At 36.4% G+C, this 23,977-nt stretch overlaps 2 protein-coding genes across 2 annotated transcripts; both read left to right on the top strand.

Moving 5' to 3' along the window:
• The first annotated feature begins 1,243 nt into the window (after positions 1 to 1,243).
• Positions 1,244 to 6,367, top strand: HELRODRAFT_192080 (hypothetical protein). The gene is made up of 10 exons (XM_009020463.1): positions 1,244 to 1,360; positions 1,827 to 2,032; positions 2,769 to 2,906; positions 3,352 to 3,474; positions 3,727 to 3,807; positions 4,244 to 4,318; positions 4,540 to 4,614; positions 4,988 to 5,128; positions 5,450 to 5,626; positions 6,281 to 6,367. The coding sequence occupies exons 1-9, from the start codon at positions 1,248 to 1,250 to the stop codon at positions 5,569 to 5,571; spliced, it is 1,074 nt and encodes a 357-aa protein (XP_009018711.1). The 5' UTR covers positions 1,244 to 1,247; the 3' UTR covers positions 5,572 to 5,626; positions 6,281 to 6,367.
• A 4,241-nt stretch (positions 6,368 to 10,608) lies between these two features.
• HELRODRAFT_192078 (hypothetical protein) lies at positions 10,609 to 15,408 on the top strand. The gene is made up of 11 exons (XM_009020462.1): positions 10,609 to 10,672; positions 10,816 to 11,002; positions 11,202 to 11,314; positions 11,474 to 11,685; positions 12,102 to 12,473; positions 12,658 to 12,860; positions 13,046 to 13,180; positions 13,657 to 13,775; positions 14,234 to 14,422; positions 14,645 to 14,809; positions 14,953 to 15,408. Exons 1-11 carry the CDS (start codon positions 10,614 to 10,616, stop codon positions 15,023 to 15,025), a joined length of 1,827 nt encoding a protein of 608 aa, XP_009018710.1. The 5' UTR covers positions 10,609 to 10,613; the 3' UTR covers positions 15,026 to 15,408.
• The last annotated feature ends 8,569 nt before the right edge of the window (positions 15,409 to 23,977 follow it).

The raw sequence follows: 23,977 nt of genomic DNA, 5'->3' as shown, positions 1-23,977 counted from the left end.
GCTGTTTCACTTTACAAAACATAATTCTGGTAACATTAAATATTGAATTAGTTATAATGCTATCTGAGCAAATCAACGAAAAAAATTGCGAATGTCCTATGGATGAACAACATGGTGATCCCTGCTTGTTAATGCGACAATAGTTTGGTGTACTTCCGCGTAAAAATTTTTTTAATTTTTTTTTATTAGTTTTTATTATTGCAGCTCTGACATACGCAGAACCACTTACAATGTTACAGATATATCATCTATATATCTTTATTATGTTCTTCATATCTTCAACCAATGATATGAAGCAGCCATCTTTTGCCACAAAGGCTGTTTGTTTATCCTTTTCACACGACGTACACATGGATTTATGTGCACGCGCAAGCACCGCGTCATATACGCTGAGTATACGATAGCCATTGAGATGTTTGACTCACTGCGCATTCGAACCACTGAGGCATCTCGCCGGCCAGCATGCGACAACTTACGTCGTCTACCCATTAACCAACCCCGAAAAGATGGACGGCTGGGTTGACCGGGAGTCGGCTACCCGGATGAACCTGTAGAAACTGCAGAATTCGAACCCGGGTTGTGGAAGTGGTAGACAGACACGCTAACCACTCGGCCACGAGACCCCTGAACAACTAAGACTAAGTCGCATACGCTTGCGTACGAATTTTCTCAAATTTTAAAAATTGAGCCGTTCAGCTGTGTTTCTAATCAAATTATAGTTCCATTTGTTATAATGAACGCAGGAGCGAGAAACAAGGAGGCGTCAATAATGAAGCGCCCGAAGCAGCAGCACCAGCAGCAGAAACAGCAGCAGCCACAACTTGCGAGCTCCATACTGCTGGACGACGGCACAGACGCGTTCAACCACTTTTCACCATCGAGCAGCAGCACAGACAGAAGTTCGGACAGCGGCAGGATGACCGACGAGGCGTACGGGACGCTGGGCAGCACTGTCTCCAACAGCACAACGAGCACAGGCAGTGACAGCAGCGGCAGTGTGGTCACCGTCATCGCTGCCGACGTCGATGTCGTTTCGAGGAGGGTGCCCAGCACGAGGTTGTTTCATTCTTACAATTCTTCATGAGGGATGTCGTTTGACGATGCAATATTTTTGGTTCCTGTGTTATAATAAGTTTCAAAACATTTTCAGCAACTTCAACAAAGTGCATCCTCATGAACAGTTTAATGTGTTCAATTTATAAACTTTAATTCATATTTTAAAAAGTCGCAATCAAGGAGGGGCCAAAATGGTGATGGCAGGTGCAAGCCACAAGGAGCCATCAGGGACCCTTCCACTGTTGAAGAAGGAAGAGAGGCCCACTGTTAGGTTCAGCAACCAGCCGCCATCCACGTTCAAGTTGTGCGTAACATCTTCTAAACGTTTTTAATATTTGTTTTATACACGAGCCTGGAAATTCAGTTGAGACATTTTGTAGGGTTTTTTTTATAATAATTTAAATTTCCTGACAAACCAATAGTTACAACTGGAGTGTCTGAGTGGGAATTTTTTGAGAACTCATAGTAGGAGTGGGGTTTTTCATCCGACTCCGAAAATTATTTATTTTAAAATTTTTTGTGTTTTTCTTGAAATTTCATTTGAGACTGTGTTTTTTAGAAGATAAATATGTGTAGCAATAATAACCAATCATCTTAAATACTGAAAATAAATGCTAACAATGTGAATAAAATCATAATTTTTTTCAATTGCTGTAAAATATGAAAATATAGTAGTTTTACTGAGAAAAATCACATTGACGGATTTTAAATGTTTTTTGAAGTATTTTTCATGCGAATCAACATTTGGATCAACTTTCGCCTGGATGCAGTTTGAACACAAACATCCTCTGTGTCATCGGTCTGCTGTGTTGCGTGTGCTGTGCCTACAGCATATACGATGAAGTTGAAGTGAACATAACCGTGCACATCCCTATCCACCTCCTCAAGTTCAGACCGGAAGTGTTCGTCAGGAAGCAGGCAGACGTCAGAACCATCAACAACATCAAGTCTCACGCCCTGCTGGTCGATGTCTATGGTCTGTTGTTGTTGTTGTTTCAACAATTCACAACATTTCGCAACAATTCACAGCAATTCACAACATTTCACAGCAATTCACAACATTTCGCAACAATTCACAACATTTCACAACATTTCGCAACAATTCACAACATTTCAGAGCATTTTGTTTGTATTTTTTGATGACAAGACCACTAAAAATTAAATATGCCACCGTGATGTTCCAGGCTACAAATATTATTTTGTGATAAACCCCATTCAAAGTTTACTTTAAATTAAATTAGTTTTTTAACAAAGAAAGTGTATTTATATACATCCCTTGAATAACAGCTCGGGTATTATTTAACATCTGCCATCTGTACTCAATTTCTTATCTCGAATTTTTAAAATGCTGAGCAGTTTTTTTAAACAGTCTCTAAAAACTCTTTCCTATGTTTCATTCTCAGTTTTCAGTCGCATTAATTTGCCAGTTATTTAATAACTCGCATTTTAATTTTGTACCCCAACAACAAAAACTACTACTACTACTACAGCAACTACTACTATTACTACACCAACAACAACATAAACAACAACACAAACAACACCAACAACAAAACCAAAAACAACAACACCACCAAAAACAATACAAACAACACCACCGCAACAACGCCACCACCAACAATAAAATCAACAACCACAACAACACTACTAACAACAACACCACAAACAACAACAACAACAACACAAACAATCGCGCATACTCACCGCTGCAGATTTGGACGACGCGAGACTGCCCAATCCAACTGACCTCTGCAGGACAAACACGCACTGCGACCAGTCGTGCGACCCCATCAATGGTCAGTGCATTTGTAAGAGAGGGTACAAACTCGTTGGGGAGAGCAAGTGTGAAGGTAGACATGATGATGATGATGATAGTGGTGATGATGATGATGATAGTGGTGAGGATGATGATGATAGTGGTGAGGATGATGATGATAGTGGTGAGGATGATGATGATAGTGGTGAGGATGATGATGATAGTGGTGAGGATGATGATGATAGTGGTGAGGATGATGATGATAGTGGTGAGGATGATGATGATAGTGGTGAGGATGATGATGATGATGATAGTGGTGATGTTTTTAGTTACGAGATAGTTGTATGAATGATGATCATTTATTAATGACAATGATGGCGGTGATAATTCCGACCACGAGTTGAACGATGCCGATGGTGCTCGGGAGGTGTTTGTGGGCGCTGACTGCCGCCTTGAATGTTAGATGGACGTCGACTTCATGCTGGCGTCACAGCTCTCCATTCATTTGCATGTTAAGAAATTCCTGCCGACATTTGCAGACGTGAACGAATGCCACACGCTGGACAGGCCCTGCCACAAACACGCCCACTGCAGGAACACGGAAGGCACTCACACCTGCCAGTGCATTATCGGCTACTACGGGGATGGCCACCAGTGCCATGGTTCGTCACTTTATTATTATTATTATTATTATCATCATCATCGGACTTCCTCTTCAGACGTCTTTTTTTATTTGTACACATTTTTACATAAGAAATTATGTCAAAGTTTTTTAGGTTTCTTTTACGCAGTTCATCATGGATTGTAAAAATTAAATTTTCAGTGACCAGCGTAATTTTCATCTTTGATGTTGTTTAACGGTGTAATCATTTTAAGAGTTTGTTGATGAGCACTGAAATGTTCTCACACTTCAGACTGTAACGATGACTGTCCGCCGGGAACTTACGAAGTCCAACCGTGCAACAACGCACCAAACTCTGCAAAAAAGTGTGCAAGTAAGTGCATCTGCATATGTCATGTAGAATTTCTATTGTTGATCAAAACTGGTTGGTGGGATAGCGTAAATGTCAAAGACGCCTGATCCCACCTTACTGTAACCTGGTTCGAAAGCAAAGAGATCTCTGTCTACGATAAGCAATGCAATGCATTTACTTCGCGTACACTGTGAGAGTTTTTTGATGACAATTTTGTAACAAAAGAGCTGAATGAATGACCTTTAACCTTTATCTGTTCTGTTAATTGTTGACCTTAAGTCGTCTCCCTGTCCAATGGTCAACACTTTTATAACATTTTGCTTCAATTTAATCATTTAACCTTAGCCTATCAGCTTGTCATCATTAACTGTTTTCAACATATCCAACAACTAACATTAAAACAGTCTGATCAATTTAATTAACTTCCAAACAACTGATCGAACGTGGACCCCTTCAGAATGTTCAGACTCCTGCAAGGAAGGTTACTACATGACAGGCCAGTGCCAACCGCGCAACGACACCTTCTGTAAAGGTTCACACATCTGTTCACACATCTGTTCACACATCTATTCACACATCTGTTTACACATTTCTTCACACATCTCTTCACACATTTGTTCATCTTCTTTTCATTTGTTTTTGCTTTTGTTCATTCATGTTCACCAATCTTATATTATCCTAATCAACGTCCACTAAAATAATGTTACATCGCTGTGTGACATCATTGAAGTGGATGACGTTTGTTGTTTTCAGTCTGCAAGCCCATGTGTGGCAATCTTGATTACGAGTCTGCACCTTGCGCTGGCTCGCAGAACAGACAATGCAAAGGTAACTCTACTCATTCACGTTCGTTTATAACAACATTTCATGCTTTGCTACTTTCATTGGATAAGGTATGTTTGTTTTGTTTGTAAGTGTGTGAGGCCAATGAGGCATATTTGTGACTCACAACCAACGAATGTTACAACTCGATGAAAGGTTTCTTATCCATGCTTATTCGAGTATTCATAATAGTTTGTGAAATATTTCTTTCGTGAACAAATTGGGAATATATATACTTAAATGGACAGCACACGCACACACATACACGCGCACGCACGTACACATGTACACACACGCACGCACACGTACACACACACGCACATACACACACACACACACGTACATATACACATACAAACACACATACACACAACGTCAGAAATGTCTTCACTGAGCGATCCGACAACATCGGCAAACATCTTCTTGGAGGACCTGAGGGACATGGTTCTCGTGGTTTCCTACCAGATGCAGGAGAACAAGAACGACAACATGGTCCCGAATGTCATGCCACTCACAAGAAGTTCGTGCTGGTTTAAAAAAAATTTCGTTGTCGGTGATGGCGGTGGTGTTGCTTTTGATAGTTGTGATGATGATGATGATGGTGGAGGTGGTGATGATGATGATGATGAAGGGGTGATGATGATGATGGAGGTGATGATGATGATGATGTAACTGGCATTGCATTTTTTTGCTAGTTGTGTCGTCGCTATTATTTTTATTTAATAATATTGTTTTTGAGAATTTTAAGGGTTTTTTTTTGTGAAGTTTTTTTTTTGAAAGCGGCAAAAAATATTGAAGCGATTTTGAACGGCTGGAGATTCCTTTGAACGTTCCTCTGCAGAGTCTGGCCTGCAGGTGCGTCTGACGATAAAGGAACTCAACCTGGCTCCAATCTATCGCAACGTTGACCACTCCCAGTCGAAACGACAAGGCGACCTGGACAACCAGGCCTCCCTTCACTAGTACTGCCCCTACCCCCTCCCAGAGAAGTTCAACATCACCATCCACAACGCACGGGGTAGGGCTGTTAATGTTTTCCTAAAACGATGAAATCAATTTATCATTTGCTACGTTACTATCTGTCTTGTCTTCTTAAATAATAATTACTGTGATGTTTTTCTTCATCGTCATCAGCATCGTTTTTATTGTTGGTGTCGTCGTCGTCACCATCATCATCATCATCATCATCATCATCACTGTTTATATTTTCATCATCATCATCATCATCATCATCACTGTTTATATTTTCATCATCATCATCATCATCATCATCACTGTTTATATTTTCATCACCATCATCATCATCATCATCACTGTTTATATTTTCATCACCATCATCATCATCATCATCACTGTTTATATTTCAATCATCATCATCATCATCATGAATCATCATTGCGGTTTAATCATTACTGCGGTGATCGTGTTCATTGTATGGGTTAGATGATTTTTAAAATAACTGTGCATGCAAAGTAAGCAATTTAAATAATTTTTATTGTCCCGTATTAAACGTAAATTAGTTGACGTTCCATTAAACTTGCTGCCCCATGAATGTAACAACACCACACAAGTCACTCCACCACACACGTCACTCCACCATACACGTCACTCCAACACGCACTTCACTCCACCAAACACCGCACTCCACCACGCACTTCACTCCACATTGCAGGGCGTAACGACGAAGGCTCAGTACCACTACTGCAACGATATCTTGGACGACGACTTTTTTGGCGAGGGTAACAGCGATAAAAAGAAGAAAAAGAAAAAAAAGAAAAAGAAAAGATCGGTGATGTCCTCGTTAGCGTCGGAGATGGAGGACCACGTGGAGACCTGTGATGGCGACGTCGGGTACTTCCTCAATCCCAGAGCCCCCTGCCAGGCTCATGTCGTCAGCGGCAACATGCCTCGCTGGAAGTCTTCAAAGAGTGTCGTGTGCGTTAAGCCGTCGACGATGACGGATCGGCTGGGCATCAGCTCCAAGTTCGATGACGTCTCAACAACTTTCCTCGATACAGATCAAGCGTCAGTTTATTAAATTTCATTTATGTCGAAGATTTTTGTAATCATCTTTTTTTATACGTTGACGTTGAAATTGTGTTGAATTGTTTTTCTGTTAATATTTGAGTTATATTGTAAAAAATATTTTTCGAATCATAATTTTTGTTCTTTATTTTGCATCCTTGACCCGTTCAACTCACAAGATGTTTCTTGCCGATTGTGATTGAATGTTTGGCACAAAGACTGCACAATTTCAGACGACACTTCCACCAACCAAGCTTACTAACTTGCCAAATTGTAGTTCTGAAATTTTTATAAGCTCTCTACAACGAAAAAATGTGTGGACTGCTAAAAATTCACCAACAGCACAACAAAGTTTTTTTACGCTGTTGTTAATATTAAGATGTGATGAAGAACCGTTAATTTAAGTCAGCTCATTTTGCGTGTCTTTCAATCAAGCTGATTACTCATTATTTGTTTATAATTGAATTTTTTTTAAATAATACAGTCATAACATTTTACCGATATTTTGATATGCACCGTGCAAAACCCATCAACCGACACATCCTTGTTCTGAAATGCCTGAAGGTGCGCCAAAAGGCGGTCGACGTGTGACAAATGTTTGAAAGATTGCGCACAGAAGATGGTTGATTACAACGGAAGCCACAAGTGCAACGTCACTGCTGATGATGCCGACAACGGCGAGTCTCCAAGACTGCAGTACTGTTACAGCTGCTGTAGCAAGAATGAATGCTCGAACGACTGCGAGGTTTACTACGATAAGAACTGCACGCAGATCAGGTTGTTTGTTTTTTTAACTCTGTAACAAAAAGTTTCATTTCATTTGTTATTTTCTGTCCAGTGTGTTAAATGTTTACTCAATAATGAATTTCTCAGATGCTTGACCGGAAATATAGTTGAAATAACAATGAACCCGGTGTTCCAGCCCGGCAGTCCAGTTTATGCCTGCCACATCGAGCCCCTCCCCAACTACGTCATCTACCACATCGAGTATGAGGTCTTCGCTAATGCCAACGAAAGTCAAAGGCTGAACAACAAAGTTTTCAAAGTGGTTCGCAGGTACAGCAAGGAGCTTGGCCATCCGCACAGCGCCGTTGAACAGTGAGTCTGCTAAATTATTAAACTGTTTATTGTAGTTGGTTTAAGAATGTGAAACAAAACTTTGGTACCCAATTAAATACAGTAAGACCTCTGCGCAACAAACTTGATGGTTCCAGGAAAAAAATTTGTTATATAATAATAGAATTTAATCGAGAAAAAATTCGATATTGCTTATAATGTGTTTATTTATATGCAATATATTTATAAAAAACTACCTTTAATCGTTTACTTTTTATAACAGAAAGTAATAATACATTGTATAATTTTCAAAAATATGAGAAATAACAACATAGTAATGCAAGAATGTAGCATACAGTTTGCTTTGTTCAACAACTATATTTTTAAATTATCGGATATTTCTTTCAATTTTTATAAATTTTGTTCGTTATAGAAAAATTATTTTTGTTCTATAGTAACATTTTGTATGTTAAATTCCAAAGGACATGTAAAAAATTTTCGTTGTGTAGAGATTTTCGTTGTATAGGTGTTTGTTATAAGAAGGTTGAACAGTATCTGAATACTTGAAGGATGCGATTTATTTTAAATGTTTTTAATTTTGTCAAAATTTTTCAATTTATCTTTTTTTTCAGGCATAACTTTTTGAACATATCATTTGGATCAGAAGTGTCCGGTTTTGTTGATTTGATTGAGAGCAATATTCGTTTAAAGATAGCAAAGGCAGGGCGCTACCAGGCTTTCGGGAAAAATCTTGACGAGGTCAACACGAATGAGAAATCATTTTTTGTAAGACCGGTGCAACCATTCGCTGTCAGCAAAAAAACTTGGAGTTGGTAGTTGCTCGTGTTGATGGGTCATTTATAAATTATTTTTGTTGTGATCGTTTCACTCTGTGTTAATTATGCACGTATCATCTTCAAATTAAAGTATGAGTAAAAACATCACTTGATATCAGTTCTATAAAAAATGAATATTGTTAGTTGAGAACCTCACAACAACCAACGTACAACAGACAGCCTGAGGTGCGAGTCAGACGTGCTGAGCAGGTTGGTGAGGGACACGACAGACCCCTTCAAACACGACCCCTCCATTGAGGTCCACCATCTTCGCGACGGCAACTACAAACTCTACAACAAGACCGATAAAAAATTACCATACATTTCTTTTGTTGTTAGATATTCTCCAAAATTTTAAAAATATTCATTAATGTGTTATAACGATTCAATTTCATTGAAATTGTAATTGATTTTTGAAATTAGACAAGAATTTTGGATGGTTTTTAATTAATATCACAACTTGGTGCTTATTTGAACATTTTATCTAAAGTACGAAACTTTTGTTGACGACCGCAGATACCCGTCGACCAGTCCATTCTGAAAGCTGTCTACGGCGCTGGCATCGTGAAGGATGACCAGTCGCTAAAGGCAGACCTGGTGAGGAAGGATAGGGAATGGAATCTGGTGATTCATGGAGAACTCACTAGCTGTCCTGGTACCTTTTTACACTTTCTGTTCTGCTCTGTTTGTTGTCTCCGCTCTGTCGCCTGTGTATTCTGTCTTATCTATTTCACACAATGCAAAATTTTTTTTACTCATGTAATATTTGTTAGGGCTGTTATGTAGGTGTGTCATTCTGGTTAATTAAATTATTGTTCAGTACTGGGTAGCTACAGAATTTTTGTTTTGTTTCATAAATTTGTTGTTCTTTTATTTTTTATTGATGTATTGAACTTTTTTGTAAAGATTTGATTAACGACCAATTGGAATAAATTAGATGCAGCAGTTACTAAATGAACTTGCCAGGTGCGTTCGATGTGGTAGTCCGGGACCCCATGTACCCGCACAAAAACCTTTTCCATTATGACGTAGGGGTGACCTGTCCATCCACCTTCACCTTGACATTCATCATTGCAACGGAAGGTCCGGACGTATTCAACAAAACTTTTCTGGTAGACATCAACGATAAATATCGAACAATCAAAGTGACCGTATTCAGACCCGCGCCAACCCTTACACAAGAAGATCTTGGTCAGTCATCCTCATTATTATTACTCTTTCCCTCTCTTTTTTCCTCTCTCTACAATATATATATATATATATATATATATGCTGATGCATTTTTGAATTATTTAAATAATGAACGTGTTTTTTCTAATAGTTATTATTATTTTATTGTGTCGAAAACGCACCATAACAGTACAAGAACATTTTCAACATTTTGCAGATTTCTTCCAGAATAATGGTTCAATAGGTGAGTAACTTTGTTGTTTTAGCTCTTGAATTTGTAATAATTTTTATTGTCAAAACGGTCCTAAATATTTGATTAACTGTTTCTTCGAATTATCTTGAGCTGTTCATTTACGAAGTTGTAACCATCATCGTCATCATCACCTCTATCATAATTTCTATCATTATCATCATCACCACGACCACTATCGTTGTCATCATCATCACCAGGTGGTCCAGTAAATTATGCATTGAACCACGAACACCCAATATTAATAATGACCCCTCCCATTGCTGTCCTCTGCATCATCATCATCTGCCTCGTCGTCATCATCTTCATCGGCATCGTCACGGAATCTGGTGAGTGCATTTTATTTCTTAGTGATCTTTTTAATAAAAATTAAATTTCAATGAGTTCGCCTTTTGTGATTTTTTTTATTTTGCCTTTGTTATTTTTGGCTGTAATCTGTGCTAGTGCTTAACTGCATGTATTTCATACGTTGTCACTCCATTTATCATTTATCACTCCGATATTTCGAAGGAAATCTGTCGTTAATATTTAATAAGCATAACTGCTTGCACGCATGTCGTGATGATATTTGAACGTCAGACAAGCTGGACAACAAGAAGTTGAGTGGGTCCGATGGTGTCGAAGCTCATCACTACTTCTTCGTCGTCTGCTACATCACCTTCAAGACCATGTACTCAGTTGCCATGACCTTCACCGTGCTTGTTCTGCTTATCAAACATTTTAACAAGTTAGATTATAATTATTTTTTGTTGAGTTTTCAAATGAATTTGAAAAAGAATTTTAATTGTTTAGCTAAACCTGATAAAAAGTTACTTGATCAAAGTCACTTTTAACATTCAACGACCCCTCCAAACTGGCGCATGATTGCAGAGACTCGATGAACACTCTGACAAACTTCGTGCAGTACACGCAAACAGCTTCCAACAGCCAAAAGTTGGACATAGAAGCCATCCACACGTACGCACGCAACGAAATCATGCGACAACACCAAATTGCCAACCAGACGAGGCACGACTGCGAACTGAAACTTAACGATCTTCAGGAACAATTGGAAAATGCAAGTTTCATTTTCACTTTTATGAGAAATATGATGGAATGATATCCAACATGTAATCTACAACTGATACATCTAATTCTTTTCGGTAATTAAAAATTTTAAATAATGTATATCAATAATTTCGAAATAATGCATATCAGTCGTTTTGAAGCGTTCCTTGTCTTTACTAATTCTTCACATTAAAATAAAAAACCACCAGGCCAAGCAGGCAATGAGCGTACACAGATACGATGCAGAGGAGGTCGCGAACGTGGCGAGGGAGTACACAAAAGTTTTGGTGCGAAACCTCACGAACAACATCAACAAATTCAAGTTGGTTCTTACTGCAAGAATTTCAACGACGCACATTTTTTGGAATTTATCTGTTTTTATTATAATTTTTGAGATAATTATTTTGTGATTTAATTATAAACAGATGTAGGTTGTAGTATGAACAGATGTAGATTCTAGTTTATAACATGTTATTTGCAGGCAGGAGTTCACGGCTTACGCGAACAGAGCGCTGGAGAAACTGAAGAGAAGCATCGTGCAGACGTCAAACGCCATTGAGAGCAGCAAGTGGATGGATGGACCAAAAATCATTTATGAAGAAGTTAAAAGGAAGAGATCCAAAGTGGGCAAGTCAACGAAACCATTTCTGGAGTGGGCGGGCATCAAGCAAGAGGTCGACAGGCTGGTTGCAGGTTGGTCGCTGGCTTCTCTGCTTTGTTGCTCGCATCCACTCTCGCTAGCAAAGACAAATTTCAAACTCAGTTAAAATAACATATAAAATAATTTTGTTTTGAAAAATTGTTTTTTTTTCAAATGATCTAAAGGGTTCTCCATATTTAAGTATCCAATATTTAAACTTTGGGCGTGTTTTATTTGTTATAATATTTGACGAACAATCCAATGCGTAAGTAGATTTCAAAATTTGTGAAAACTAAAAATTATCTGCCGTGCACAACAGGCCGGAATTTTTACGAAAATTTTATTTCAATTCATTTGGAGGTAACTTAAATTATTAGATTAGATGCCAATATTCAAAGTTCATAGTATTGTTCTCTTTCGTAAATTTTTAATGGAAACTACGTAAATGATTTCATTGACAACTTCACAGACCTTTCTCTCAAAGATTTTCCAATGCCGAACCTAACTGAATTTTTAAACACCGACATCCCAAAATCATGGAACCAGCCTATGAAGATACCACGAGCCAGCGACGTGATACTTCCACGCAATCAGTGGTACTACCACTACGACAAGAAACCACCGCAGCCGACAGCTGACGATGAGAATGAGAATGCAGATGACGACAAGAAAGTTCCTCAAATGATGAGCTTCACAACGTTCATCATCATTCTCATGGTTATCGACGCAGTCTGGTTCATCCATAGAATTGCGCGCACGTACTTTGGCGCTCAGATGATGTTGCATGGTTGTCCCATCTTTATATCTTGCAGGCTCTATCATCCTGATTATCAGCAGGAAGGTTAGGTGCAAGTTTTTGATCATACCTCTTGTTAATTGATATTGATCTACATGCTAGATGACCTTGGAAAATATTGTTGTCTGCTGTCATTTAGTATTATGATTTATTTTTTCTTTTGTTTATTGATGTTATAATTTAATCGGAGTCTTTACAATGTTAAACTTGAGTTTTTACAATTTTTAAGGTCCTACTGAAGAAACACAACAACAACAACAGCAACCACAGCAGCAGCTGCAACCACAACAGCAACAACCACCACCACCACCACCACCACAAGCATCTGGCACTCAACAAATTCCTCCACCACCTCCAACGACACCTCCAACTGCTACGAAACCGTCGAAGTTGAGATCCTGCCTCAGCACGTTAAGAGACATCAACTTCAAGGTAAGGAACAGTGGACTAAGAGAAGGACGCATCTGCAAATATGTTATTAATAAGAATACCTCAGCTTTATAACGCTCAATTAGGCGTTTGCCATCTTATTTGGTATGCTTTAGAAGATGGATGATATTTCAAGAGAATGCGTGACAGCAAGCATTTTTTTGTTATAAATTTTCAAAACACTGTAGATAATGAAAACTGAGTTCATTCCGAAAATGGTGTCGACAGTTGCAGTTGGTTGTGCACTGTACATCGGCCTGTCTGCAGCCGACAAGTTGCTCTCCGTCAAGAGTCTCGTTTCCATTGGATACTTCGATGCGCTGGTCCGTAAAATGCACTTATTATTTTGTTCTCGTTCAATAAGAAATTTCAACCGTCCTTTAAACATAATAAAAAATGATTAATCATTATCTAATGAATATTCAAAATAAAATATTTCTCAGTCGTCAAACAAGTTCTCCGTTAACGAAATGTATTTCAAATGCTCTTAATAACCTTTGGACACTGTATGTTACAAATATTTGCTTGAAAATATTTTACCTTTCTGATATGTGCACTGTTCTTTATTTGAAACTTGCTCGTCATCGTATCATTCTTCGAAAAACATGCTTAATGCTAGCAACCACATAGAACATGCTGATACGCAAAAACATTTTTTATTTTTTAGTTTCATATATTTGAAGCCAGCCGACAATTGTTTTAATAATTTTATTTAGTCAATTGAAACTTGCACAATAATTTTTAATTAATTTTGAATAATAATTTAAAACTGGGAAATAAATAATTGAACTATCTGCAGGTGGCCCCACTTGAGACCAACTACAGACTGGCAGGGACTCGCGTCAAGACCAACGCGTATCGCATCAACAAGTTGGAGTTTCCATTTTTTGAAGAGCTCGTCAACATCCGATACAAAAGGTTTTGATTTTTTGCGTTTTCTTATTTTGTGATCTCACTCTTATGTCGGGTCAATAAAATAAAAATTACAACGAATACAATTGAGAGTAATTAATAAGTTTGCAAATTTGAAAATAATATTCCCTTTGTATAAGATTTGGTTCCATGCGATGTAATTAAAAAATTTTCTGACTTGATTATCAAATTGAAATATCTGTATTTCTTGAAATGTCGTGAAAACCAATTTCTATCACATTATAGTTTTAGTCAGTTTGTATTTTGTAAAAAAATGTGTTAACGACAATTACGGCAAAAGATTAATAAGTGAGATAACAAAATGAGACATGGTCGTCTTACTATTGAAATGTCATTCTGTCTTAATTGTTTTGTACTGTACATTCATCTTCATTGTTTTGCTCCGTCGTTCAATATCATTCAGTGTAAATGTAACAGCATAAAAAATCGGGGAAACATGGTAGATACCAGTTGCTGCTGGAGATGTACGCAGAGGTGCTGCGGAACAGTGCCATGCTGAAAGATTCCGAGTACTGCATGTGGAAGAAGTTGTTGGACGCGGACGTCAAGTGCAACTGCACAGACATCCACGTTGAGAAACTGCATTTTGATGGCTGCCATTTACCTCATATCGTTCCGGTTGCTTATCACAAGTTAGTGATCTCCTCATCATCGCCTTCGGTTGATCCTAGCTATTATTTATAAACGAAAATAATTGAAATAGGTGTCGTTGATAATACACGTTGGCTCATCAAGTCAAACAACCTCTAATTCAGTTCTGAAATATTTAACTAACATTTCTGATTCCGGTTAACAAGCATTAAGTTGGATTTATTTTTGCATGCGACAAAAAAGTTTTTCACGAATCAACCCAGGAAAGACTTTTCCGAGCACAAGGAGCAGCTGAGCCGAGCCATCCTGCCCTACATCGATGCCTCGCGCGACATTGTCATGGACACTGGACATCTGGTGGCTCTCTTCGTCGCCATTCTTGCCCTCGTGGACGCTCTCAGCAATGTCATCTGGATCTATTTCAAAAGGTTTTTCGATAGAAACAATTTTATTTTCGTTCTTATATTTGCATTTTAGTCTGTTTTAAAAACTTCTATTTATTTGATTAATTGAAATATACTTATTTTAAATCCGTTCAAATTTTGAAAAAAAAACTGATAAATTTTTGCAGATTCAACCTGCTGAGATTGAAGCCTTTGTTTGAGATTGAACACATCCCAATGAGCGGAGAACAGAGAACTTAATGAGGGCTTCATAAGCGAACCATCGCACGGCATGAAATGTGCTATTTACGTGCACGATGTGATTATGTAAATATTTTACAATCCTAATCAAATGCTGACATAACAATGCAGTCAGTGCATAACAATCATGAAACTAAACTATCAAGTTAGGGTTTCAGTAAGTAAGTAGGTAGGAGCACAAACTTACCTGACCAATTACCTCTACGATCAATGAACAATTAAAATATGTTTCATCCATTTTATATCTACCAGTTCATTTCAGTGTTTGTATTTTGAATTTCATATTGTTTCGTGTTTTTTTTTTGAATGACGTGAATCTACATAGTTTTAAAAACCAGTAACATCATTAGTTTGTACCACATACTTTTCTTCAATTTTTCTCATATATTGTGTTTTTAAATTGAGAACATCAGTTGAGCTGAAAATTGTGCACTTACATTTGTAACACAACAACAACAACGATTAATTAATAGATTGGTTCACAGGCTGATTGTCTGAGAAGTCACGTTCAGGTGAGCATCAATCACACCAGGTTGATGTTGTCCATCCATCACTTCCCTCCTTCCATGATTCAGCTACCGGCGCCTCATTCCTTCATATCATCGATCAATCTTTTTGTAAGACAGTCCGCAAGATGAATATGTTATTTCTAAATAATAATAATAACAACAAAATAAATTATATTAGACAAACGTACCCAGGTATGTCGGTTTGTGTTGCGCAAAATTTTAATGAAAAAGTGAGTGAGAGGTCCTGACAGAGTTGCGCAATAAGGAAAACAAAATGATTACAGTTGGATCTCTGCATGCCGGTTAATTTTATAATAAGCCTTCTATAAACTTCGCTAAATTTCACTGATCACGATTTTCATTTTTCAAGCATAGAAATTATTTACATACCTACTGGCTAGGTAATTTTAAAATACACTGAAATAAAACATCGAGAAGTCCTGAAAATTGTCTTTCTCATGTAAGGAAGAATTTAAAATAATAAATTCCGCGAAAGCGTTCCTCAATGAAAACATAGCAGGACTTAGATTTGAATGGTGTTAGCATTTCTCACCTCAGTTAATTTATTTAAAAGTAATTTACATGACCCTCTGCCTCACTGTTTCTCAAAGTGTCGTCACCAGGGACCGCCAAACGGCTGGTGGTCCGCCACACCGGTGCCGGTTTATGACGGTCTAATCAATTAATAAATGTAATAATCAGAGGTAAGTTTTATATTTTGGTTAGTTACAAAATTTGAGCAAAATTATATACATTATTATTAATTCTAAAAGCAAAACAGGAAACTTCTCGGATATTTATTCACCGTTATGTTGGCACCATTCTCAGTAAAACGACATCTTGTGCAAATTAAAAAAAAAACAAGATCATTTGTCACGTTAATTACACTTAAATAAATATTTAGCTAGCCATAAAATAACTCAACAATCTCTCTAAATTTGTATTACTGTTTCAAATGGTCGAACTGCTAAACTAGAATAAGTTGATTTGTATTAAATATATTGAAAATAGTATAAATGTAGAAGCCACGTACGTCTCATCAAGTTTATGACATAAATATTTAAAAAGTGGTTCTGCACTGAATAAACTTATTATGCCATTCACGTACTGCTAAAAAAACAGATCAGTCTAAACTGCCTCTTATTGTCATTGCCTCTGAGCTCACATGGTTCAATGGTGGTACCTGCTGTGCACATCAGAGTTGATTCTACATCTTTCTTAACTTCTGAAATCATCTCTTAAGAGTGCATCTTGTTTGGCTTTATTTTATAATATAAAATACCATATAAAACATCATCTTATACCACACAATTCATCATCTTACATTATGTAACACGTGCATCACATATTTTACATCTGGTGATGTTGCCTAATCTTCTATTCCATTTGCATGACTTTCCAAATATTTTCTGCTGACAATTAGCAGCTAACTTTTCAGAACTACCGCCAGAGTTGGATAACGATGACAACACAACACTCTAATACTTAATTTGCATATTCATTAAATTCTTTTTATTAAACGTGCCGCCACTTGAAATCAGATTAACATCATACGTGTGTTGATATTATAATGCTACCTGCGTAGCAATGACTGCCTACTTGTGAATGCAAACACACGTGTTCATTTACAAATGCCTATCCTTCTTTCTCTGTACAAGCAGGCTTAATTGTGTGTCTCTGTATTGTACACACGTCGTTAAAGTTGATCGTTTGTTAATGATTGTTTGTAATTATTAGATTTTAACGTCTGCCGCTGTTAAAACGCAAGCGCGTTTATGCGATTACATTTGACTACATATATTTATACACATAGGCATGTAACCCTCTATACATACCATAGACAGTAGACACCTTAAACTAAGATGTCTACGGTACATATATACATGCAAACAAACATGCAGACATGCAAGCATACATATATAGACATATAATGCATGCATGCATGTATATATGCTAGCATAAATATATACATACATACATTGAAGTAGTTATTAATAGCAGAAAGTAGAACTTCTACTTACCAATGCAACTTGCTGCTCCGTACCACCGACGTATATTGTGAATTCCAGGTCAACAGTGCATTGTGTGAAGGTAAAACAGTGCATTGTATGAAATGTACAACAGTGCATTGTGTGAAGGTACAACGGCGCATTGTATGAAATGTACAACAGTGCATTGTATGAGATGTACAACAGTGCATTGTGTGAAGGTACAACGGCGCATTGTATGAGATGTACAACAGTGCATTGTGTGAAATGTACAACAAAACATTTTCTACATTTACGCTGTTTCGGCATTTTAAACTGTAATACGATACGATTTATTGAACTAAATAAACTTAGCTCTATTTTTATAAACATAGCTTCAGAATTTTATGACTGACCGATATTTTTTCAATAAAAAAAAGCGATTGAATTTAACATTTGCGGATGGCTTGATTGAACTGACATTCAATGCCTGGCGATCGACGGTAAAAGATTCAGCAGATATGCGTTGTCCTGTCCAGGTGATTCTTCTCGGAGTAAGAAAAGAAGCATTCATCTAAAGATTTTAACGGAAACAATTGCAAAGATAGATTTGTAGTGATTTTGTGAAAATAGAAGAGCAATATAGTTCACTTTAAAAAGGATCAAGCTGATTTGTGTGCATATCAACAGTCTCACCAGTCCAAAACATTTCCAACATTTCCAGCGTTGTAGGTGGGACTTCCAAAAACTGATTAGTCGGCTAATTTGCAATAATTTTTTCATGCAAATTATATTTTACTGTATAACGATTAATGTTAATGCATGTAAGGAAATGGCAGAAAATGGGAATGTCTTTTGGAAATAATAAGCAAATAAAAACCCGCCTCTGAACACCATGTTAAATGAAAGAAATTGGAAAGGAGTTACAGATGTGTTTGTGTTTGCTATTCTCGCCCAACTCTAAATACCAACAACCTCGATTGTGTCGTTCTTATTTCCACAACTGTGTCTATGGAGAAAGAGTCGTTAAAACCATGTTTTCATGATAGCAAGGCAATATTCTCTACAATTGAATGATCATGATCAGTTTAACATTTGTTAATCAAATTCCCTTCAATTTGAAATTCACTACAAACACTTGAACAGCGAACGGCAGCCAATGAATGGATGAATAGCGATAGATTGCACGGGCTGAAGAGCACACTAGGAATCTATCTATCATATATATATATATATATATATATATATATATATATATATATATATATATATATATATATATAGTGTGTGGTGTGTGTGTTATATTTATTACTGTAAACATTCAAACAGATTATTCATATCTCCAGATTATCATATCTTTTTCAATACAAGGCTCCAAACAACACGGACCGGACCTGCTTTCAAATTCTTTCAAGGCTAACTTAATTGCAGGCATGTTAAATGTTTGCCCTAAAATGCTGAGTTGCTTCACTTTGCACAACACACCATACATACAACAGATAACATACAATATACACCGTACACCATGCAGACGTACACTTCCGTACCTTCCGCATTCACCGCATCGTACGATGGGTAACTTTCCAGCTCTGTACAGATGTCTTTCGAACGGCCAAGAAACAGAACATGAAACATTAGGTGGCTCTCTCATTGTCTCAGTTGAATTGTTTGTTTCTTTGTTTGCAGTTTAACAGCGTTTTAGCACAAAGAGGCTATCTTTAGACCCTGGGTTCACAATTGAATTGAGACCTCCCCATTGTCGAGTAAGCTAATTTTCACTTTGACAATACATTTTCAGTTGCAGCTACAAACATTACCGCATGACAGAGTGAAGAAACAATTAACAACGCAAACATATTCTAAAGTATCTGGGTGCTTCACGTTAATGCCAGCAGCAACAACAGGTTTTCAACATTTCCCTTATTTTGAATATTCTGGTGAACTAGTCTGTAAATCATTCAGTCTTCCACGCAACTGCACACGACGATCAACTCAGTACCTCCAAGCGCAATATGTGACAATTAAAGTATTATCAATATTTTAACTCCCAGACAATTTTCACTAAACATCAAAGATTTTGCTGGCTGTCGTCAGTTGCTAACAAATTCGTAAGAACTGCATTAATTGACATTTTTCAGAATGTACTCACTGCTGCTCAATTTTTAAATCCGTAATGATCCTATCATGAGTATTATAGGCCTAACGTGTGTGCGATGTGCGTGTGTACATACAAATAAATAAACAAATGAACGAACGAACGAACGATCGAATGGACGAACGGACGGATGGACGAACGGACGGGCGAACGAATAAATGAACGAATATATATACATATATATATATAATATATATAATATATATATAATATATATATATAATATATATAAATATGCATATATATATATATATATCGTTTATGAAAATCAGGAATAGGGTGGTCCCGAGTCCCAGGACGCTACCCCGCGGCACACCACTAGTAACCGGCGAGGAGCTGACAATTTGTCTTGAATTCGAACGAGTTGAGAACGTTCAGCTAGAAAGTTGGTCGGCCAGGTAAAGAGAATTACCTGTAATTCCATAGACCTTTAATTTATCAACTAGTTTGGTGTGCGACACAGAATCAACCGCTTTCCTGAAATCGAGAAAAATAACATCACATCTTTCCTTTTGTTGGCGAAGGAACATCCAACCACTGAAAAATTGTAACAGGTTAGTGCATGTGGATCGAGCAGGCAAAAAGCCATGCTGGAAGTTGGATATTAACTTGTTGACCGACAAATAGGATAGCATTTGTTTGTTGATGATTTTTTCCATTACCCGGCAACTTGAGCTGGTAAGCGAAATTGGCCCGTAGTTACCAGGATAGTTGGATAGATCCTTCTTATGTATTGGAGTGACTATTGCCATTTACATATAAATGCTGACAAAAAAAACTATAATTAATGCAGTAAATTATGAAATCTACCAAATTTCTAGCGTTGGATAGTTTTTTTTATTACATTTCTAAATATTTCTAACCAAATTCTTGTCGTCCTTATATATTTCATTTAAGTTAGAATAATACACAGTTTTCCAATTCATTCTCGAGTTTATAAGACCTATTTTGATTCTTCAATCATCTTCAGCACTTTATACAGAGAATTTGTATAACCCAAGCTTTTGTTCCTGTGATTTGCATTTATTGTTATAAGTGACTTTGTTAATTTTACTGTTTTATTTACTAATTGATATGGTTTCTTTGCTCGTGCTAATTGCTCTGGTGTTAAGTTTAATTGCTTTGGTGTTAGGTGTTATTGTGCTCATTTAATTGGTACCATTTACTTGCTCTTTGATAGCACTTTGGTCGATGTTACTCTCTTCGGTGTCATCGTCGGTACCATTGGTGTTGTTAGTATATTTTATTATTGTCCTTCTTGCCGAGAGTAAGTATTGTTGAAATCTTTTGTTGTTTGTTTATCAGGGGTTGTTTTATGTCGATGAGAATGGCTTTGGCTAATTTCAGATAGGAATGACTGGAATTACAATATATTATTTTGGTGTTGTTGTCCAGAACTTCTTTTGTAATTTCAATATTATGTGTGTGCTCTAATGTGTTTTTATAGAACCTTACCATTTGGGCATGGTCAGACGTCTAGATAGCGACGTTGTAGTTACTCCGATAAACGAAGCATTCTGACGTGCACAACCGTCAAGGGAACATGTAAATTCATATATCAGATGGCTACGTTTTAAAGCCGAACCATGTTGTTAATGACAAGGCTTGAGGTCTTTGCATTCCTATAATGAATTTGTAGATTTATTTTGTCTGAAGGGTTAGTCGGTTTGAAATTTTTATAAATGATTTGTTTTAAGACGGATTCGTCCGTTTTGTAGTTGGTGTTTGTTCATATGATCCTATAATAGAAGATGATGTCAGCGTTTGGATCATTGTGTTGTGGGTTGTTAAGTTGTTGTAATTTATTTTAAATTATACTTTCAATCATTGTTGTGCAGTATCCATTGTTTACCCAGAGATTTGTAATTCTTTTCAATTCCGCATCACGTTTTTTGGTTGATGATGAGTGGATGAAGGCGCTGTTGACGAATGTTCTTGTTGTACTGTTTTTAAATTGCTCAGTGCATTCACTTTTTCCATTGAGGCATTGCCTTTATTTGTAGTTTATACGTAGACTGGAGTTTCCAATCTATGTTCATTTCTTGATGCCCTCGTCACCGCAATGAACATAGCATTGAAACGTCCAAAATACATATATTTATACATATTGGAAGGAGACCATATTTTAACTTTATACAGCATTGTATGAATTCCGCCGAATAGTTTGCATTAATCAATTTAAAGTTTGTCTCTTCAATTTTCCTTACTAGAGTTTTTCGGAATTATATATTATTTCTGTTAATATCTATCTATATATATATATATATATATATATATATATATATAGATAGATATATATATAAGCATATAGCATTTGTGATATTTTATATATCTTGTGACAGCGCCTGTGAAAATATTCAATATTATAGCGCCATACAAATGTTTAGTATGTGTGTGAGAGTGAGTGTGTGTATGTATGTGTATGTATGTGTTTATTAATTTTTATGAGTGATATATAAATATTATTATAAGACGTATTATAATACGTCTATTTAATATACAAGTTCTATATGTATAATTGTATATATATATATATGTATGTATATATTATATATATATTTATTTATTTATATATATACTTAACTTTATTATAACATAACACAAACACATGTCGTTAAATTTTCAATATTTACATTTCAACATTTGTTTTTCCTATTTGAAACATTTTTATATTTAACATTGAGATAACTCTAAAACTTTTTAATAATAAATTTAATTAATTTTTCATCTTTAACAACACGTCATAAACATAAATTACTAACCTAAATAAGAGCATATGTGCTGACATAAATACTAACATAAAAGTTAGTAAATATGTTGTACATTCGAGCACGCAAAAGTTTGACACGTAGAAATGAAAGAGGTCGAGAATGAAGTTTTGCAGCAGTAGCAGCAGTAGCAGCAGTAGCGAGTGAGTGGCATGTGCGCTGCAGACATGGTTTGAACTGGTCCGAACTTGATGTTTACCTACATTGAATCAAACACTGCTCGTACCTGTTTGTTCATTTGTTCGTTCGTTTGTTCGTTCGTTTGTTCGTTCGTTCGTTCGTTTGTTTGTTTGCTTGTTTGTTTGTCTGTCTGTTTCATTATTTATTTACATTTATTTAGCTGGTTTCCTTCATTAGTTCGGACCTCATATGAAACACGCTCTGACACTGATCGCTTTTAAAATTCTAATTTGTTTTTCTTGTAATATATATATATATATATATATATATATATATATGTATGTATGTAAACGTACATGCATGTGTATAATTATTTACGTATCTATAAAGGTAGATTTTGTTGAAAATACTTAAAATATTCTAACAACTACTTTAGTGTTGTGAAAATAATAAATTAAAATGATTATTTAAATAATAGTTAAATATTTATATTAATTGAAATTGTATTAAAGCGTAATAGTAATACAACTGTGTTATTGACAACAGTTTTTAATTAATATTAAAAAAGAGAATTATATAAAAAAAGGTTTGATAATAATAATAATGAGAAAAGTTACATGATATAAAATTATCTTGCATGTATTTATTGAGCGTTTGGTAGGAGACCCAAAAGGTTGGTTCATTGGAATCCTGCTATCATCAAACGGATCAGCGATAAACTGACTGAATAAAGATTTCGATAAGAAATTTAAATTTTGACGAAACAATTAAATTATTTCATCGGCTACAAGTGTTGGTCTTTCGTTGACTGCCAGCGACATCTCATCATACATCATTGCATAGGTCTGCTGTGCAGTTGATACAACCACGTACGATAATCTCGAGTGTCTGGCTGGCATTGCAATAAATATAAATGCCTTCGTACACACGCACGTGCTCATGATCCGCAGGTTTTTGCGTACACAACTCGAAAGGTGCTTATAAATAAACATTCAAGATTTGCTTCTTAAACTTTAAACGAATATTCTTGGAGTGGATTGCAAGGTCGTCGCGATCGGGGTGAGCGTTTTTTTTTTATCATTCCTTGTCATCATCAACACTGACGTCATCTTGATCGCCATCATCATCAGCATCATTATCATTGTCGTCATTATTATCATAGTGCTCATTATTTTTTTAATTTGTGAGATCCGATGTTATATTTTATATTATATATTCAGATGATGATATTGACAATATTAATAATATTTGTCCTAGCCATCATCATCGTCATCATCATCATCGTCATCATCATCATCGTCATCATCATCGTCATCATCATCGTCATCATCATCATCATCATCGTCATCATCATCGTCATCATCATTGCATTAAAACTCTCTTTACTTATTAGAATAGGTTCTCCAACTGCTAACATTCACTATACAATTTCA

Source organism: Helobdella robusta (assembly GCF_000326865.2).
Source record: "Helobdella robusta unplaced genomic scaffold HELROscaffold_28, whole genome shotgun sequence".
Classification (NCBI taxonomy): domain Eukaryota; kingdom Metazoa; phylum Annelida; class Clitellata; order Rhynchobdellida; family Glossiphoniidae; genus Helobdella; species Helobdella robusta.
This window is presented reverse-complemented; position numbering and strand designations above follow the sequence as displayed.

Excerpts from the sequence above, each read along its gene's own strand:
- HELRODRAFT_192080 (XM_009020463.1), top strand. The coding sequence starts at position 1,248 with ATGGTGATGGCAGGTGCAAGCCACAAGGAGCCATCAGGGACCCTTCCA. Across the intron at positions 3,808-4,243 it reads CTCTGCAAAAAAGTGTGCAA|AATGTTCAGACTCCTGCAAG; the intron begins GTAAGTGCATCT and ends GGACCCCTTCAG. Across the intron at positions 5,129-5,449 it reads TGTCATGCCACTCACAAGAA|AGTCTGGCCTGCAGGTGCGT; the intron begins GTTCGTGCTGGT and ends GTTCCTCTGCAG.
- HELRODRAFT_192078 (XM_009020462.1), top strand. The coding sequence starts at position 10,614 with ATGTACTCAGTTGCCATGACCTTCACCGTGCTTGTTCTGCTTATCAAA. Across the intron at positions 11,003-11,201 it reads TTCAGGAACAATTGGAAAAT|GCCAAGCAGGCAATGAGCGT; the intron begins GCAAGTTTCATT and ends AAAAACCACCAG. Across the intron at positions 14,810-14,952 it reads ATCTGGATCTATTTCAAAAG|ATTCAACCTGCTGAGATTGA; the intron begins GTTTTTCGATAG and ends AAATTTTTGCAG.